The sequence below is a fragment of the Gasterosteus aculeatus genome, chromosome 1, assembly GCF_964276395.1.
Source record: "Gasterosteus aculeatus chromosome 1, fGasAcu3.hap1.1, whole genome shotgun sequence".
Classification (NCBI taxonomy): domain Eukaryota; kingdom Metazoa; phylum Chordata; class Actinopteri; order Perciformes; family Gasterosteidae; genus Gasterosteus; species Gasterosteus aculeatus.
In genome coordinates this window covers 1,856,126-1,875,926 of record NC_135688.1, presented here as the reverse complement: position 1 = coordinate 1,875,926, position 19,801 = coordinate 1,856,126, and the positions used below count along the sequence as shown (strand labels likewise).

The following is a 19,801-nucleotide window of genomic DNA, read 5'->3' as shown; positions in this document are numbered from 1 at the left end:
AGGAGGAGGAGGAGGGTGGGAGAAACAAGACGAAATGAAATAAGGTTTAAATAAAGTTAACACTCATGTGGCGTTGTTACATATATAGAACACTTTTGTTTTAATGGAGGAGAGCGGCCAACAGGTGCTCAGCGCGGCCAAAGCTGATACGATGCGCTAATAACAATATTCAATATGTAAAGAGTTCAGGGGAACCAAAACAAGACAGAAACGCCTGCGTCTGATTAGCTTACCAACTGTGGTTCATTTAGCAGCGGCACAGGGTCCTAAAATTGATTGTTATTGGTAAAAATAATGGTGGAATGTTTTCAGGTAGTTCAACGGTGTTAAAGTAAAGGTTAGCCCCACACCTTGCCGAATACTATTTTAGTTTTATACGTTAACATTGCCTTGACTAGAGTTGGTAAAAGGATGTTTACGCCGGTGAATTAGCTGCGCGCTAACCGGTTAGATGTCAATCATCATCATTCTTATTGCTTTCGCTCATAAAAGTAACTTTCCTGTAGTAATTATATATATATATATATATATATATATATTATATATTATATAATTTTATATTCCTTACATTTGACACATGCTTGTTAGCTTCCTGGCTTGGTACCCAAAGTAGTTTGCTTACCAAGCTTACTAGCTACAATAGTTAGCTTACTAGCTTAGTAGCTACAGTAGTTAGCTTACTAGCTTAGTAGCTACAGTAGTTAGCCTATTAACTACAGTAGTTAGCTTACTAAGCTTACTAGTTACAGTAGTTCGCTTACTAAGCTTACTAGCTGTAGTAGTTAGCTTATTAACTACAGTAGTTAGCTTACTAGCTTAGTAGCTACACTAGTTAGCTTACTAGCTTAGTAGCTACAGTGGAAGTTTAACTTCAGCCGGTCAGCTGCAGTCTTCAGCCACACACTAACGAAGAGAACCTATTGTTTGATTAAATATTTCTATGCCCAGTTATATAATATTCAGCAGCTTTACATTTTCCTTTCCTTTTTTATTTTTACTGTTAACTCCTCTAAAACAAGGTTGAAGATGTGGAATCACAATTTTTTTTAAAAAGGCATCGATCAGCGCATTCAACACCATCAGTCAAACGGCATCACCTCCGTCACATCAGTGACGTATGCATCTGCAAACACGTTAATATCAGAAACTCTTATTTTATCCAGGTCGGGATACAAACCTGCAAAATATGGAGAAATATCTGTGTGTTCAGGATGGTTAGAGAGCAATAACTCCACACGGGGCTCAGATGGACGGAGGGAATGTACCCGGTGAGGAAGAGGAGGAGGAGGAGGAGAAGGTGATGGATGGCAGTCAGGCAGGGAAGTGAAGAGAGCCGAGCGGAGGGAAGGATTGGAGGGGGGGGGGGGGGGGGGGGGGTTGGACAGAAACTCATTCGTAGCCTTCGGTGTCCGATAATCGATTTTACAGCGAGGGCGTTCGCCTGGGAGAGCCACACAAAGCCAGTCAAAATGAATGACTGCATTATAAAAATATCGCACGCGGCGTATTGATTCATGGAAGTGGAGCAAGTCTCTGCAAACTCTCCTCAAATGAAGACATAAAGGTGCGTAGTGGATCTCCAGACAGTCGCAGCACAACTGGTTCATTAAACAGAAAATAAACCAATTTTATAAAAAAATTTAAAAAGTCATTTTATTCCCGTCTTTTATTGGTTTATTATATTAATGCAAGAAAATCATCTTTTTGAACTTCAAGCCGTTGAACTTCAACTTTTAGGACAGTATGTTTTGCACTTTTAATCTTTTAAATGTTCGTATGGGGTCTTAAACCTTGGTGAGCAGGATGAACGTGCAGCTCTGCATCCGAAATGAACATTTAAATGACACTTAAAACGGATTAAAATAACTGTTAAGGTGAATAGATTATATATTTGCAGTAAGTGAATTAAGTTTACTTAAAAAATCAGTTGATTTCCCTCAATTAAAAACATAAAACATCACAAAATAAATAATATATAATAAAAAAACACCTGTGTCGTTCTTTGTTTGCACACGTTGCCAAACGGCTGGAAGAAGCAAAACACTTGAAAAATCACCGGCGCCTCAGAACCGCAGCATAAATACGTCGTCACCGTTTTAAAGCCGCTATGGCCGCCATCTTGGCTCAACATGCTGACAACAAAAGTCAATGAACGCTGCCAACGCAACAAGTGCGCGTGCTGACAAAGACACACACACACACACCACTTTACTGTACATATGTACGTGAGCCATGTGTATTGTGCGTTTGTGTGCGTTGGACATCGGTTGCTAGGCTGCGCTGCCCTCGGTGATTTGATGGATGCGGTCCACGGCGAGGTGAAGTGCGTCCTAACGTATAATCACCACGTCCCATTTCCTCCGTCCGGGGCTGCAATTTAGAAAACTTGAAATGTTTGGAGCCACAGGTGGGCGACACCGGAGGAGCGGGAGAGAAGAGGCCGTGACACCAGCGGGCGCCACGTCGCTCCCAGCGTTAGTGGCTCAGTCGCGCCTCAAGTTTGGGAACTTCTGCTGATGTCGCCGCGCAGTTCGTTTCATTGAGGATCCGTAAAAAACAACAAAGAGCCATTTCATAACCATAATGTTTTTTGGAGGCGAATCGGTGTTGAAGAGGTTAGTGATTAATATTCCGCTTTTCCTCCTCTCCATCCCGCCGTTTACCCAAAAGAGGGAGACAGACTGTTATTTTACAGTCAAATAAAGTTAATTCAGAAATGAGTTTCTCTGATCCTCGTTAAACGTCTGTGACAACGTGTCACAAAGGATTAGAGGGCCGCCGAAACACGCACACACACACGCACACACACACACACACACACACACAGCCTAATTGGCAACACGGCTTGTGTCACCGGTTAACGAGCGTGTGTGTTGGTGCGAGCTTGTGTGCGTGCGTGGATCCTTCCACAAGTGTGGCGGTTTCCCACCTGCGCCGATCGGTTAGCTTCTTCGCTCTGCCATTTTAAATCAAGCTTTTCAATCAGGCTGGCGATGGAGGGGGGAGAGGGGGGATGGAGGGGGGAGACTAGAGGAGACGAAATGGAAAAAGAAAGAAAAGAGAAGGAAAAGAAGAAGACGAGAGCGCGTGGGCAACTGTTGGTCGCTAGGCGCCTGACGGTCGTCATGGCAACATGTGGCGCCATGCTAAGCTCCTGCTGACATCACACCTGTTGCAGCGAAACACTGTGTGTGTCTCTCTGTGTGTGTGTGTGTGTGTGTGTGTGTGTCCTGGAACCAATTAAATGACATAGCGGCGCGGTTGAACTGAGGGAGAAAAACTGACAGAAGATATGGGAAAAAAATACAGCGTATATTTTAACACCTTATGGACACAGCTGCTAACTGTGTGTGTGTGTGTGTGTGTCTGCACGCATTGTGTGTGTTTGTCCATCCATGCGGGAGCCTATGACATCTGGATGACACCAGTTTGGAGCATTGAAAGTCAAAAACCCAAAACACACTTATGGTTCTAAAAGCTAGAGGAGACAATAGTTTAGAGATAATAGTTTTTCCTTACAGCTCAATTTTATGACCACTTGTGACTGAGCTCCTTTAATGGAATTGCGGTGTGTGTGTGTGTGTGTAGGTATTGATGTACATAGAGATATACTTTTTAAAGCATCTTTACGCACAATAAGATCTGCGGTAAATTCTATTGTCTCATCTGCAATTATCAAATAGAACGAAATTAGTTCCGTGGCAACGCGAGGAGATTATATCAGTTAACTTCATCCTGCCGAAAAATGTAATTGAACGTGTAAATGGTAAAAATACAAAAAAGAAAAGAGAAAAGATGAATTATGAGGGAATATATCTGTGTCAAATTGTGCACCGTGAACAGGCAGGCTGACGGAGGCCGAGAAGATTCTCCCTGACGGCCTGTAGATCACACACCTGACATCACACACACGTAGGGAGGACCGCAAGGACCACACGCCACCATTGTCCCGCTGTGAAGCTCAACGCTGCTCCCTGGTGGCAGCAGGACGCAACAACAAGCTCCCCCCACAAAGCGCAGTGCCGGTGGGAACGCGCCGCATGTTGCTTCTACTGTCGCGTGTTGTTCAGGACCTCCTGATGATGATGATGATGATGATGATGATGGGCCATAATTTACTAAATGGACATCGTGCCATGTTGAGGAAGACTTGAAACCAGAGATTGAGACCATGTTTACAATGTTTACTGGTAGAATAAATCAAGAGCGAAGTAGTCATTTTCTAATAGCCGTCTATGGGACCAGAGGAGTCGCCCCCTGCTGGTCACTACAGAGAATGCAGCTCAAAGGAACTTCCTCTTGCTTTTCAGAACTACATTTATCCATCCAACAAGTTCTCGACTCTTGTCCTCCAAAATAAATGAAAAGCCCTGTTAAAAACTTACTAGTTAATACTCAAACTACTACTGATTTTCGTAGTAGTGTGGTACACCATGCAGCCCTGACTTAACTGTCAAGGTTCTACTGTGCGACATTTCCCACTTTGAAAAAGGATTTTTTCAATGCAGCTACATGGTTGTTCTGATTTCTCTACATCATTTGGATCAGAAAGTTCCACCCAACGATGTTCCAAAAGCTTCAGTCAAAAGCTTTTAGTTTGACACCCCTAACTTACTTTCATACGTCTTTTTACGACAAACTCACACAAGACGTGACAACATCTTTTCCCAGCGTTACCGAGGAAACATAATCAACTAATTGAACAAGGGATTGAGCTTCAAACCGACCTGAGCATTCATCCGATTCCTCCAGAGTCGAGTGGTCAGTTAATGGCCGGCTATGCTAAGCTACGCTAGCAGGACCAGCTGACTTTACTGCAGCTCTATTGTCATTATTCTACATCTATTTGTGTACATAAAGGTTTACTTTACGCAGTGAGCCTCGCTGCGACTGAATCACAACAACAGAGACGCTACCCGTCCGCGCTGCCGTTAAATATCCACCGCCGGGAGCTGCTGGGACTCGTACCTGCATATGATTAACACACACACACACACACACCAGCACATGAAAAGCTGTGTGTGTGTGTGTGTTAATGTGTGTGTGTGTGTCTATAAAATATAAAACAAGAAAACGGCATGTGTGCGAGCAAACAATAAAGCGGGATTGTGCCGATGTTGGCGGGGGAATACTGTGTGATTGAGAGTGTGTGTAGTAAGTAAGGAGCAGCAGCTGCAGTCATAGCAGTCTGTGTGTGTGTGTGTGTGTGTGTGTGTGTGTGTCGCTTCGTATTTACATATATTTTCAGCCAGTCGCCTCTTGTTTTACGCCTCCGCTCTGTGAGCGTTTGTATAAGCGATCCAGATCACATCTCCTCAGCGTGAAGCCTGCTGAGGGACAAACGCGTTCAACTCTCCACAGAGAGGGAGGATGGAGAGAGAGAGAGAACACACACACACACACACACACACGCACACACAGGCACACACAGGCTGGGTGCGGTGAGCACTTCTCCCCAGCAGGGGGCGCTGCGTTTACACAGCACGGAGCAGCAGCACTAGAAGGAATGTGGAGGAACTTGCTCAACGGCACTTCAGCAGCGACCCGGTCCGTCGCCTGGGAAACGGCAGTTCGGAAAAAAAAATAATAAATTTAACCCACGTTGGCAAAAGGGGCAAATACGTCTTCCAACACGTGCAGATGTTCAACAACTACGTGCAGCTTTTTGTTTGTGCGCCGCACGGATTCACAACACGATGGATTCACAGATTCCATGTAATCTTCTTTTTGTTACCCACAATGCAACTCCAGCCTCCAAAAAGGGGAAATGACCAGCACCACTTGGTGCGCGCCTCCCAACGTTGCGTTTTTTTGGGCCCAACTGACGGCGACTCGCGTGATCACACGAGGCGGTTTATCACCCTCGAGGTCGATCAACTATAAATATAACTATTAATAAACAACCACATAATATTATCGCAATTTTATTGCTGTGTGTCCTTCACACAGTCCACACACACACACACACACACACACACACACACACTCTCCATCTCAGATAAATCCGGTACGTACGAGTCGGAGCTGATAAAACGAGCAGAATTATACTGCGTTTAAATCTTCAGAGCAACAAAAGGAAAGAATAAAAGCGGTTGTAGAAATGAGCTTCTTTGAGTGAGTGAGTTGTTTTGGATGGTGAAAATGAACAAATTGATTCATTTATAATTTAAATCCGTCTGGTTTTCAGGTTCTCTCTTTTCAAAGCTTCGTGAAGATTTATTAAAACAGTTCTTGGAAGCAATCAGACTGATATTCATTCCCCATAAGGCACAAGAAAGGATATTAGATATTTTAATATCTATACACACAGAATCACATCTACGAACAAGCGTTCATCTACTTTATTCTAATCTTCATGGCCTTTTAAACTGAAAGATTCTCTTCCAATTCAAAGTGGAATATTTTGCGTCATGAATGCGCTGACAGGATGAGACCACCCGGACCCCCCCCCCCCCCCCCATCAGAGGCGCCGCGGTGACTCCAGGCGACCCGGCGGTGGAACTCACTGCGACACTTGGCGCATCGCCCCTTGTCGTACTCCAGCAGGTCCAGAGCCCGGCTCCGCCGCTGGCCGCTGTCCCTCAGCCGGGCCGCCTCCTCTTTGGCGAACACCCCGAGCTCCTGGGTGTAGCGGCCATACATCTGCAGAGCAAAGGAGGGGGGGGGTTAGTGAGAATACTCGATTGAACACAGAACCAAATGTTAATTGGAACGAGGGACGAGGTCGCCGACCTGTCAATCACAGTAAGCCCCGCCCGGCTTTAGGTACTGGGCCACTTACTGCCCACCTCAAGTGGGCCAGACCAGTATAATCATAGGCAACGGTCGGCACACACACACACACACACACACACACACACACACACACACACACACACACACACACACACACACACACACACACACACACACACACACACACACACACACACACACACACACACACACACACACACACACACAGTGGGCGACTGTGGGTGAGTGGGGAGCACGGTCGTCCTCCAATCAGAGGGTTGTCGGTTCGATCCCAGGCCCGGCTAACCTGCATGTCGTTGTGTCCTTGGGCAAGACACTTAACCCAACATTGCTCCTGTAGCTGCGACTACAGTGTGTGAATGGTAGTTGCTGATGGCAGGTGTCACTGTGTGTGGTTCTCCTGTCATCAGTGTATGAATGGGTGTGAATGGGTGAATGATGTCATGTAGTGTTAAAGCGCTTTGAGTGGTCAGAAGACTAGAAAAGCGCTATACAAGTACAGGCCATTTACCATTTACACACACACACACACACACACACACACAAGTCAGCAGTACACGAGACAGGAAGTTTTGTACGCTGCTCAGCCACCGACTATCCCATGATGCTCCTGGGCGGAGGAAAGGAAGAAGGGGGGGGGTCAACGGGTCAATCTGGGTCACTGAGTCTTGTGGGGTTTGAAGATGTGCAGTTCGGTGTCAGTGTAAAATTCTCAATTGAACATGATTTACTAAATGAACATCCTGCTGTGATGAAGAAGACTTGAAACTAGAGACTGAGACCATAAACTCATGTTTACAATGTTTACTGAGGGAATAAATCAAGAGAGAAGTAGAGTAATTTCCTCATAGACGTCTATGGGAGCAGAGGAGTCGCCCCCTGCTGGTCACTACAGAGAAGTAGAGTCATTTCCTCATAGATGTCTATGGGAGCAGAGGAGTCGCCCCCTGCTGGTCACTACAGAGAAGTAGAGTCATTTCCTCATAGACGTCTATGGGAGCAGAGGAGTCGCCCCCTGCTGGTCACTACAGAGAAGTAGAGTCATTTCCTCATAGACGTCTATGGGAGCAGAGGAGTCGCCCCCTGCTGGTCACTACAGAGAAGTAGAGTCATTTCCTCATAGACGTCTATGGGAGCAGAGGAGTCGCCCCCTGCTGGTCACTACAGAGAAGTAGAGTCGTTTCCTCATAGACGTCTATGGGAGCAGAGGAGTCGCCCCCTGCTGGTCACTACAGAGAAGTAGAGTCATTTCCTCATAGATGTCTATGGGAGCAGAGGAGTCGCCCCCTGCTGGTCACTACAGAGAAGTAGAGTCATTTCCTCATAGACGTCTATGGGAGCAGAGGAGTCGCCCCCTGCTGGTCACTACAGAGAAGTAGAGTCATTTCCTCATAGACGTCTATGGGAGCAGAGGAGTCGCCCCCTGCTGGTCACTACAGAGAAGTAGAGTCATTTCCTCATAGACGTCTATGGGAGCAGAGGAGTCGCCCCCTGCTGGTCACTACAGAGAACGCAGCTTTAACTGACGCATAAAGTTGCCGCCTGCTCATCATATAAATGAGTACTTCATTATGTAAGAGAAATAACACCTTTGCACTTTATTAGCTGTACTTAAGTGATGCCACAGTAATGAATAACAGATGCAACATTCCACAACACTTTGTTCTGTATCATTTCGTTTAGTGATACAGTGGCGCACAATAAAGATTCAAAACAAAAGAAAAGATTCCTGAGATTCCACAACACTCCACAAGGTCAATAGTTACGGCTCTTATCTCAACAGAGACCCTTGATCTTCGTCCTCCACACACACACACACACACACACACACACACACACACACACACACACACACACACACACACACACACACACACACACACACACACACACACACACACACACACACACACACACACACACACACACACACACACCTCTCCATCCGGACTGTCAACATAAATCCTTGTGAACAAGGTGTGTAGAATATAAAAAATGTGCTAAACACACACAAATGTCTTTTTATTATTTTATGGCAGGAGTTCGGAAACTGACTTCACTAAATGTATTTAATGGAACTAAAACAGACGCCACATGATATCGTGAATGAGAACAAGGATTTGAACTTAGAAGGTTTTATGTATTCAGAGTAAATACTTTGTGTCTGACGCTCACCTGGACCTCAGAACTAAGACAGAGTCCAATAATAGCAGAGAAACCGTATAAACAGGCGTTCGGGGCGACCTTGCAGCAGACGATCTAGATGAGACAACAAAAAGGTGCTTTTGTCTCGTGCCCCCGAGCGCCCTCATGCTGGTGTTTACACAGCACGCCGCCGCTTCCGCTCCCATCGCAGACCTCCGGAGTCAGAGCGCGTCGGGGAGCGCGCACACGCACACACGCGCACACACACACGCGCACACACACACAGGTTTGTGTAAAGCACAAATCTCACTAGTTCACTGGCGCCCGGTCAGGGTCATTGGGGTCAACGTTGGCAGCGGGTCTACTGGCGTCGGTACCGGACTTTTAATTGAACAACTGTCAATCAAAACAGAGGGTCCAGGACGTCAGCCTGAACACAAGAGGTACCAATTCCTCAAAGGGGGGGGGGGGGCGGGTCACAAACAAGTGCAATAACTACAGCGTCCTTCGGCTGGGGGGGGGGTGTCTGAAGCTGCCGGAGACCTCCGTCTGGAACGCGCGGCTTAACTGAACCGGGGAAGCAGATGATGACTTTTTTCCAGATGGGGGGGAAGGGGTGAGGGCGAGGGGGAGTGTGTGTGTGGGGGGGGGCCTGGGAGACACATTCCGGTAGTGTGTTTAGCGCTCTATCCCGCCGGTTCGTCCCGTTTCTGATTTGTGAGGCGGGATGAAAACACCTCAGATGTCGAGTGGCCTCTTTTAATGACACTCGAACAACAGGTGAGATCCAAAGGGGGGGGGGGGGGGGAGGGAGTTATGCAGCGCGTCTCCTGGCAACGCCGCCGCCATAAATGTCACTCAAAATGTTTCCACGGCAAACAGCCGCTGCTGGGGGGGGGGGAAACAGGTAGTTACACACTAATGCTGCCATTTCTTCAGACGAAACAAAGACACAACTCTGACACAGTAATGTGGGGTCACTGGGGAGGCACAGGAGACTGTATCAGTGTGTGTGTGTCTGTTTCATTGTGCGTTATTGTGTGTGGTTCCCTGCCAACTGCACAGAAACCAGTGAAAGCCGTGCGTGTGTGTGTGAGAGTGTGTGTGTGTTCCTTTTAATAACATTAATCCGTCCAGTAACAGGTTGGACAGGTATGGACACACACCTCTTCCTGCTGTGCATTGTGTGTGTGTGTGTGTGTGTGTGTGTGTGTGTGTGTAGGGACGAGGAGTCCAGTAAAGAATCAGTGCGGTGAATCAGAGAGCAGGAACTCATCCAACACTGCACCACTTTAGTCTTCTCTTGAATGACGGGCGTGTTTTTTAAGGCCGGGGGGGGGACGTCTTCATCTGCTAAGAGGGACGTTTTAGCTCCAACTTGCAAACATCGCAGGAGGCTTCAGGTAAGAAAATGAAGGATGAGGTTAAGACGCGTAACCGGTGCGTCGTGCGACGTGAACACACGACGAGTCGTCTGATTCCACGCGACGGAACCACGTCAGGAAGAGAAGCTTCCCTTTAAAATGTCCCCCCTGCACTCGGCTCCGTGTCAGAGCGAGTCGCTGAATAAATGCGCCTTATTGAACCAACAAGCTTCTTTCCTCCTCGTTTCCTCCTCTTCCACTTAACGTTGGATCAACATCGATTCAGCCTGAGAAGTGGACGGCACAGGAAAAGAGGGGCACCGAAGGAGGCCTGAAAGGAGCAAAGCTGTGGGGCGATGTACAGTAAATAAAAGGTTTCCCAATGGGCCTGCGGGGCACTGCTGAAGGGGGGGGGGGGGGGGGGCAATAGGGGGTCTTGTGTGCTTATGCCAGGCTGCCATGCCAACCCCTCCGGGCCTCTCTCGCACCGACAAACACTCGGAAGAAAGGAAGGAAGGACGGACGGACGACCGAAAAATACGAGGCGAGCGGTTAATGGGTGAAAGGGAGGGGGTAGGGGGGAGGGGGGGGGGGCACTATGTACAGAATTCCTCCCACGACGAGAGCTGAATTTGGATGTGAACTGTGGAATCTGGAGCGAGAACAACAGAGTGATGAATGATCACACCTGTCTGAAGGCATTTTAACGCCATCGCTCGTCCAGAGGGACAAACTGCGGCCTGATGACGTCCTCGTCTCGGTATCGACTGCGTGCGGACACAAGAGCACTGATGCCGCGCCGCAGCGATAGCATGAACCTCTCTCTCCCCCGCTCTCGCTCCAGTAATCAGCTCCGATGGCGAGCTGGCAGCTGCACATTGGTATTAGTGCCACGTTTCGGAAGAAAGACCAAAGAAACGCTTGGATCTTCACCTGTGGAGTGTGTGTGTGTGAGAGAAACCCATTTAATCAGGCACATTCAGGTCTGCTGGCAGAGATCTTCCAAACGCTTTACTCTTCTTGAAGAGGTTTTCAAACTGAATGAGGAGTAAAGCTGCATTCTGTGCAGTGACCAGCAGGGGGCGACTCCTCTGCTCCCATAGACGTCTATGAGGAAATGACTCTACTTCTCTGTAGTGACCAGCAGGGGGCGACTCCTCTGCTCCCATAGACGTCTATGAGGAAATGACTCTACTTCTCTGTAGTGACCAGCAGGGGGCGACTCCTCTGCTCCCATAGACGTCTATGAGGAAATGACTCTACTTCTCTGTAGTGACCAGCAGGGGGCGACTCCTCTGCTCCCATAGACGTCTATGAGGAAATGACTCCACTTCCCTCTTGATTTATTTCCTCAGTAAATATTGTAAACATGAGTTTATGGTCTCAGTCTCTAGTTTCAAGTCTTCTTCAATACAACATTATGTTCGTTTAGTAAATGTATAATTTAGAGTCACTAAATGGATAAAGCAGAGGGCGCTTTAGGGCGGAGCTTACTGTGATTGACAACAGACCTCAACGGTGTGGAAAACAAACACGCCGAACTGGAGGCTGCAAAACATCAGTCCGCGAACCAGCGAGTGATGTTACCATGGCAACGTCTTCCCGTATTAAAGGTGCCTGTCGAGCGTACACAGACACCCGTGCAGCGTCACGTAGCAGCATTAGCGTTAGCGTTAGCAGCGCCCAGCGAGATACAGTTCGCACCTCAAGGAGGTGGATCCGAGAAAAGGGGGGGGCGTTAAAATCCGCAGAGCGTGTTGCTGCAGGATTCCATCGGCGGCGTTACACATCGGACCGTTTCACAGATTTCCAAATAATGAACGTCATAAAGGAGCAGATTGATTACGCAGAAATTGGCGGTCTCACGGAGCCGATCCCATCGCACCGGCCCACCCCGTGACTAGAGGCCGAGCCCCCTTGAGCCGCGGCGGCGAGACGGCGCCCGGGTTCGAACCCCCCGTCTTCGGAGGGGCCTTTTTCCGGAGGGAGAAAGTGGATTTGCTGCACAATGACTCCCAGTGTGACCGTCGCTCTCCCTCCTTCCCTTTCTGTCCCCCACACGTGCTCCGTCGGACGTGGGAAGGCACCGCCATGGCACTGCCCCGCACCGGGGACACACACAGACACACACACGCTGGGGACACACACACAGACACACACCGGGGACACACTGTCCAGCGATCAGATCGCTGACGTCTAACTGAAGAAACACAGCTGTGACAATAATCGGCCTGAGAAAGTGACGGGAGACAACGACTGTAAGACAAACACACGGAACAGAGGGACGGAGACGAGGACGGAGACAGACAGACGCTGGTTTGAGGAGGTGGAGAGAGCATGAGAACACATTATGCAGAGAGAGAAATATGAGACAAAACATCAACAGACCTCAGTGTGTGAGAGAGACAAAGAAGAAAAGAGCTCATGAGAAGAAGGCCGATACAAAGCCAGGTGACACGCACACGCACACACGTGTGTAAATGTGTGCGTTCCCGTGTGATAAAGCGTGAATTTCCTCCAGGTTGATGTTTTAATTCCTCTAATGGCATTTTAATGCGCTGCTGTTTATGCAGCTGATCATTGTGCGATTAAATAATAAGCGCATGTTAATCAACAATGTTGGAATGAAGCAGAGGAAGAAGCACAGTAACAACATCATTAAGGGAAGAGGAGGAAGGACAAGGAATCAAGGGGAGAGTAAAGGACAAGCGGACGGGGGAAATGAAGTATTACATTGAGAGGAATGATGGGACAACGAAGCTGACAAAGATAAAGCAGGAGGACGGCGACGAGAAGACTCATGAGGACGGCGACGAGAAGACGCATGAGGACGCCGACGAGAAGAAGCAGGAGGACGGCGACATGAAGAAGCAGGAGGACGGCGACATGAAGAAGCAGGAGGACGGCGACGAGAAGAAGCAGGAGGACGGCGACGAGAAGAAGCAGGAGGACGCCGACGAGAAGAAGCAGGAGGACGCCGACGAGAAGAAGCAGGAGGACGCCGACGAGAAGAAGCAGGAGGACGGCGACGAGAAGAAGCAGGAGGACGGCGACGAGAAGAAGCAGGAGGACGGCGACATGAAGAAGCAGGAGGACGGCGACGAGAAGAAGCAGGAGGACGCCGACGAGAAGAAGCAGGAGGACGACGACGAGAAGAAGCAGGAGGACGACGACGAGAAGAAGCAGGAGGACAACGATGAGAAGATCTTCCTTCATGAAAACATGACTTTCCATAAAGAAAGACATCAGTGTTCCTGTAACAGAATCTCCCACAAAGAGCTGAAGGTGGTGAGAAGAAGCTCTTCAGGGATCGACCTCCTCATCACGCGAGATCTGATTAGTTCAATCTACAGCGAGACAAAGGCAGCATTTAGCCAACTGTGTGGAAATGAGGGGGGGGGGGGGGGGGGGTGATTAAACCAGCCGATCAGTGAGGTGTGCGTCAGTGTGTGTGTGTGTGTTTCACTCGCTACACTGAGGCAATAAGAGCGCCGTCTTTAGCGCATCATGCCCTCTAATCTCCATTTATTAATCTGGCACCCGCGCTGCACGGCCTTGTGGGAGTGATTCGGGGCGGGGGGGGGGGGGTGGGGGGGGAACTCCCAGCGGTCCGAGCTAAAGCCCCCCTGGTCGGGTTTAGGAACGGATTGTGGGGCACTAAGTACTCTCATTTCCTACGTCCTCGTCCTGAGTAGCTTTTGTTTTCTAAACTTCATTTTGGGAAAGATGGTGAAATACTTTAATTTATAAATCATCTTTTCCATTTTCTACCATCACGTCTCAAACCTTAATCTGAGTGGTGGAACAGGAGGAAGTAAAAGGAGGCACTGGACCATCTCCTCAGCAGGAGGTCTTTTTCGGACTTAAGGGGATGTTGCGCTAAAGACGCTTCTCTTATTGCCTGCTGAAGGTCAACGTCCACACAGACACACACATCGCACACCAGTGATAAACAGACCCCCCCCGGACCCCCAAACTCAGTCCTTAATAAAAGTCTGAGACAGAACAGAGCTTTTAAGCGTGTTTACAGTCAAGAGCTCGTCGCGGTGCTATCGCCATGGTTACGTGAGATAAGGGCTTATACACGTCCTTGACACGCGCCCCCCCCCCCCGCACTCCCCACTCCAAATCTGAATGTGATCAAGGCTAATGGTGCCCATCTGTCTTGGAAGCAAGTGGGCGACACACACACACAAATCAAACTTCCAATCGAGCTTCAGGGAATCCAGGAAGTGAATGTTTGACTTCTTCTGGTTTCACACATTAAACATTAAACTGAGCTTTTGTCTATTTGCAGTTTGCCGGCTCATAAAAATAAAGTGTCTTAAAGGAACATCTAGTGAAAAAGGTGTACAATGCGTTAAGAAGCAGGTACTGCGCATGTCAACACCCAGCAGCACACACACACACACACACACCACTGAAAGACTTGCTGTGTGTGTGTGCGTGTGTGTGTGTTGTTAACCTCTGTGTGAAACTCAAACGCCAAGATGATTAATTTGTATTAGCAAACGGACCAACGTCCACGCGCATATCAGTGTGTGTGTGTGTGTGTGTGTGTGTCTCGCATTCAACACAACAACCGCATCCTCAGCAGAGGTGATTAAGGGGTCAAAGGCCACACTGCTCTCACTCCATGAGTCTGAAATATGGACGCACAAAAAAAAAGACACTTTATGAAGGTGCATAAGGAGACAGAGTGTGTGTGTGTGTGTGTTTCACAGCACTCATGTAGTTGATGCACCAGAACCGTTCACCCCCCACAGAGGAACTCCACGGGGGGGTCCTCTCTCTCCAGGGAAGGACGGGGGAAAACTTGCTGAGGCGACTTATTAGAGAACGATCGGTGCGTCTCTGTGTGTGTGTGTGTGTGTGTGTGTCATGATGGCGCTCACACACACACAGGGAGGGGGGGGGGGGGGTCCATCGACCCAGCTTTGATACGAGTGTAGAGGAACAGCAGTGGCCGTCACTCAAGTGCTTCAAAAGGCCCAGGCTGCTTCTTACAAGCTGTATGTCGCACGCACACACACACACACACTTTGTCAGGCAAAAATGTCTTCCTCTGATGCAACATGCACACAAACTAAAAATAATTAAAAATGGTTTACTTAATTAATTGGAGGCATTTAGAGATTTAGAGGGGGGGGTAGACGTAAATGCCCTGAGGCCGGATGACCCTCAGAGACCCTTTGTGACCCCGTGTGTCCCTTTAACAGCGATCTAAGCCCGCGGGAAAGCAACCGTTAGCTAGTTAGCTAACACAGCGCTGACGAGTGTTAAGAAAAACACAACATTGACGTTTCTCCTGTAATCTTTGCGTTTTCTTTTCATCCAAAGCTCACGGAGCACGTTGCGTTCTGACGGTTTCCGATGTTCCCTCCGTGTGTTGTGTACACGCGGTAATCCTACACCGTTTACCCCACAGCACGGACACACGACCTGCACGCGCGGCGCCGCCGCCGCCGGTCGGAACGGAAGGATCCCCTCAACATTAGGACAAAGTCTGAATAGGTTTGTGAAGGCAATATATCTACATATAGATACATATATATAGAGATATGTACATATATGGATATAGATATTTAGAGCTGACCTCCCAGTGTTGGGGAAATAAAATAGATCAACATGTCAACAAGAATGTATTTAATTCTCCAGATATTGTTTATCCAGATGCAAAAAGCCTCTTTGCACAGACAATAGTGGCGCTAATAAGAAGAAAAAAAAGGCGATTAAATATGACGAAACGTTGAGTTTTTGCTGCCCTTGGCCCCGCCCACTTTATGATAACTGAGCTTTCTACACACAAAAAAAGCCCCCCGAACGTCACAGCTGGACTCCGTCCTCGTCTCCGTCCTCGCCTTCGTGTCACGCAGTTTATGCATCAACAAGATCGCCTTTATCAAAGGGCCTCAGAGCGCACGCACGCACTGAACATCCGCTGATGTGTCAACGCTGACCTTGCGGGCTTGTCGCCGCCCCCCCCTGACGGGCCGGCTGACCTCGCCAAGGCTGAACGTGAGAAAAGTGTCCGTCACCATCTGACTGCTTGGAAAGGAGAGGTTGAAGGAAGGAGGGAAGGAGGGAAGGAGGTAAGGATTCATAAAGGGTCACTTCCTGCGTCTGTGATCATGTGCTTTGGAAGCTGCTTGTGGATCGCTCAGCATCTGTGCAGACGGGCATCAACGGGTCAACGGCTCCTTCTATTCTGCGACGGCTGCACGGCACCGGTCCAGAACCTGCACCGGCTGAACCGGCGGGCGATCGAGGCCTCTCGGGAGGAGAAAAGTCAGACAAACTGCACATTGGAGTCCGCGGGTCGTCCCTTCTAGAGGAGCAATGGAAGACACGCCCGGGTCGGGACCCGTCCGCTCGATGCCGGCTGGGGGATCACAGGTGGATTTGTCATTTGGTTAAAGGAGAAGCAAAGGTTGATCGCTAGTGCCGGAGGGACAGAAGCCCTTTGATGCTTATCTGAAGAAAGAGAGACGTTATGCAAGCGCTCCTTTCTGCGCGAAGAAAGCCGAGGTCAAGGAGCCGCTGACCCGCCGCAGGAATAACGAATAAATAAAAGACTTGAGAAGTCCATTTTTTTTTTTCTTAAAGAAAAAAAGGGGAAATTTCCACTACGAACGGAGACAACAAACGTCCAAGGCCAAAGGAAACTAATCACCACAGGTTACAAAGTACCCAGAGTCAGCACACACGCACACGCACACACACACACACACACACACACACACACACACACACACACACACACACACACACACACACACAGTGTGTTATTGTTGACGTGCTAAAGATTCTTCAACACAGCCGTGCACGAGTTATGATTCATAGCTGAATGATCTGTGAGCTGCCGTGACCCCCCCCTCCTGCCCCCCCCCCCCCTCCTCAGCAGAGCTTCAAGGCCGACCACAAGTCACGACTGTTTGCTCGTATCTGAGCTTCTATAAGTGGCTTAAAAAAAAAAATACCCAAACTGTGCAAAGCCTCATGAGAAGTTTGAGATGTTTTGGGGGATAATGTTGGAGAGCTCGAGCACAGCGGACCGCTGCCTTAAGCCCCCCCCCCCTCTAACCCCCCCCCTTTGCTTCTTTGGTTGGTCTTTAACCCTCAAAGGCCTCGTGTCGCCTGGACCTTCAGGCTCGTCACAAAGTGTCCCAACGTCCTCTTCGTGCAGACTGACGTGAACAGACGACGTCTTCAGGCGGGTTTCTCCTCCCTCCTGCTGGGCCCCGCTAACATTTCTGCCCCGTCCCCCCCCCCCCCCCCCCCCTCCCTCAGGCTACACTGGCCTCTTTGAGCATCCGCTGCCCACAACAAAACCCACACAACCACCGTGACTGCCAACATCACACAAAGACACCATGTTACTACAGCCCACGGCGAGGAGATGGACGGGGGGGGGGGGAGAGCTCGTTGAAAGGTGTGTGTGGGGGGGGGGGGGGGGGGGGGGGAGAGGGAAGGGGGGGGGGTTCTCACACTGCAGCTATTTTTATTTTAAGTCCACTCGAACGCTTCCACGGCGTCGTGCGTGTAACAGCCATGTGGGCGCCCGGCAACACGAGAAGAGCGCTGTGTGTGTGTGTGTGTGTGTGTGTGTGTGTGTGTGTGTGTGTGTGTGTGTATTGTTATTGCCGCTGCACGTTTCTTCCCAGAGAGCCGCAGGGCGACGCGGCGTCCAGCGCCGAGCCAGCGGGTCGCACGTTGTGTAATCTCTCGCACAAACACACAGATTAACAACACACACAGGGAGAGAGCGAGAGAGAGAGAGAGAGAGAGACAGAGAGAGAGAGAGAGAGAGGGACCAAACAGAGGCCCAAAGAAGCGTTACAGTCGGGTGTCCTCTGGATTTAAAGCCTCTGAATGGTCCAGATGGCCTATAAAACTTCAACCACACTAAAGTCACACAAACCACTGGGGTGTAGGACCCCTACGGGGGTCCCTCTGGAAGGGGGCGAAACGTCCAATTCGGTAAATCATCTCATTCGAAATTCACTCTACCGGTTATACAAGAATCAGACGTCTTAATGCAAACCGTTTAGGGACATCGCAGGGACAAATCTGTCCCCGACATCGAGGGGTGTGGGACATGAAGATGTTTGGGAGCCCCCTGCTGCACGAAACCATTCACTCCTCTGGTACATCTTCTAAAAGCTGCATGACTATGCCCCCCCCCCTCACTAAAAGTTATAAAGCTTCAAAAAGAAAGAAAAGTCGAGCCTGCAGAGCATCCGCCCGACTACCACACGACGAATGATGCACGCGTGCACCGTGCGCAGCAGTCCTCCCTCAGCTGCACAGCAACAATGAATTGATCCATTGTGGGGGGACGTCAGTGCAGCCCACGTGCACCCAGAGGGCCGATGCACCGTTATGGGGACAAACTGGAGTTATACAAGCAGCTTCCCGTTCAAAAAAACGGTTATGGGCGAGCGAAGGGAGCTTTTTGGACAAATACGCAGATCTCGTCACGGGGACGCGGTGCTTCTCGTGGATTCGCTTTACGTGCTGAGCAACCAGCGTCACCCAAAAGACCGTCTCCCCCCAAATATCTACTTTTAAAAACGTCGCTTGGGAAAAGGCCCAATATTTCAAGAAAGTAGACATTTGTCCTCAAACATAAAACACATTTATTAAAAATGTTCCTGCAGAATTCATCAGCACCATTTTTACCAACAGAAAAAGGGCATAAATTCATTTTTCAATATGAGATTTCTATAAAACGTGCTGTGCTGGAGTTTTGTCAACATCCAGATGTTTGAATAACGAGACCGAATCTGCCTGAGGAGTCTTCAGAATCCCTTCCTCAACAGGTCTCTGGTGATGGACACATTGGAGACAGTGTCCTCATCAAGTGGGGCAACTAGGGACTAAAGACACGTGAGCGGCACCACGAACCTCGGTCACTTTCACGTGAGGGGGAGACTTTGTTTCAATGCTGCCAACATACCGTCCCCCCCGCGGTTGGGGACAGACAGCCCACACACTCCAAGCAGGACACCGCTTCATTCGGCGTGTCCGCACGTCACCGACGCGCCTTTCATTCGAATTAAAGCACCACTTTTGACCGCCAGAGGGGGGAGAGTTAAATTGACGGATTTATCAACGGAGTCTGGCGTTCGTCTTCCCCCCACGCAGCAGCGTGACCGGCGGGCGAAGTTCAGCGGAACTTACCAGAGTTTGTTCATACTGCAGCGCCCGCTGGTCGGACCCGTCCCCGGCCATGGCTGCGCGTGTCCGCCCGCACGCCCGACGAGACGCGCGCGGCTTGGAAGTGAAGGAAGCCCCGCGGCGGTCTGTCCCTCTCTCTGTCTCTCTGTCTGTCTGTCTGTCTGTCTGCGTGTGCGTGCGTGAGGCGCGTGCGCAGCGCTCAATGCATGGCGCTGACTTCAGGCTGCGTGCGTGCGTGCGTGCGACTGAGCGGACGCGTGCCGGTTGTTCTTCGCTTTAAAGGCTCTCGGGTCCCGGGAAGAGACGCGCACTGCGAGGCGGGACTTCGCTGGTTCCGAAGGCGGAGTCGACCCCGC

The 19,801-nt window shown here is 49.5% G+C and overlaps 1 protein-coding gene across 11 annotated transcripts in view; it reads right to left on the bottom strand.

Annotated features, from left to right (window-relative positions):
* LOC120813126 (chloride channel protein 2) overlaps positions 1-19,781 on the bottom strand; it is a 52,861-nt gene extending 33,080 nt beyond the window's left edge. For 4 of the 11 annotated variants that reach the window (XM_078106880.1, XM_078106888.1, XM_078106898.1 and 1 more), the window contains exons 1-2: positions 19,449-19,781; positions 6,507-6,642 (exon numbers count right to left, since the gene is read on the bottom strand). In XM_078106880.1, coding sequence (XP_077963006.1) covers positions 6,507-6,642; positions 19,449-19,499 — 187 coding nt within the window. In that variant the 5' untranslated portion in view covers positions 19,500-19,781. The remainder of the gene's footprint in view (positions 1-6,506; positions 6,643-19,448) is intronic. The other 7 variants (XM_078106875.1, XM_078106891.1, XM_078106870.1 and 4 more) reach the window with 5 other exon arrangements.
* Positions 19,782-19,801: the final 20 nt, after the last annotated feature.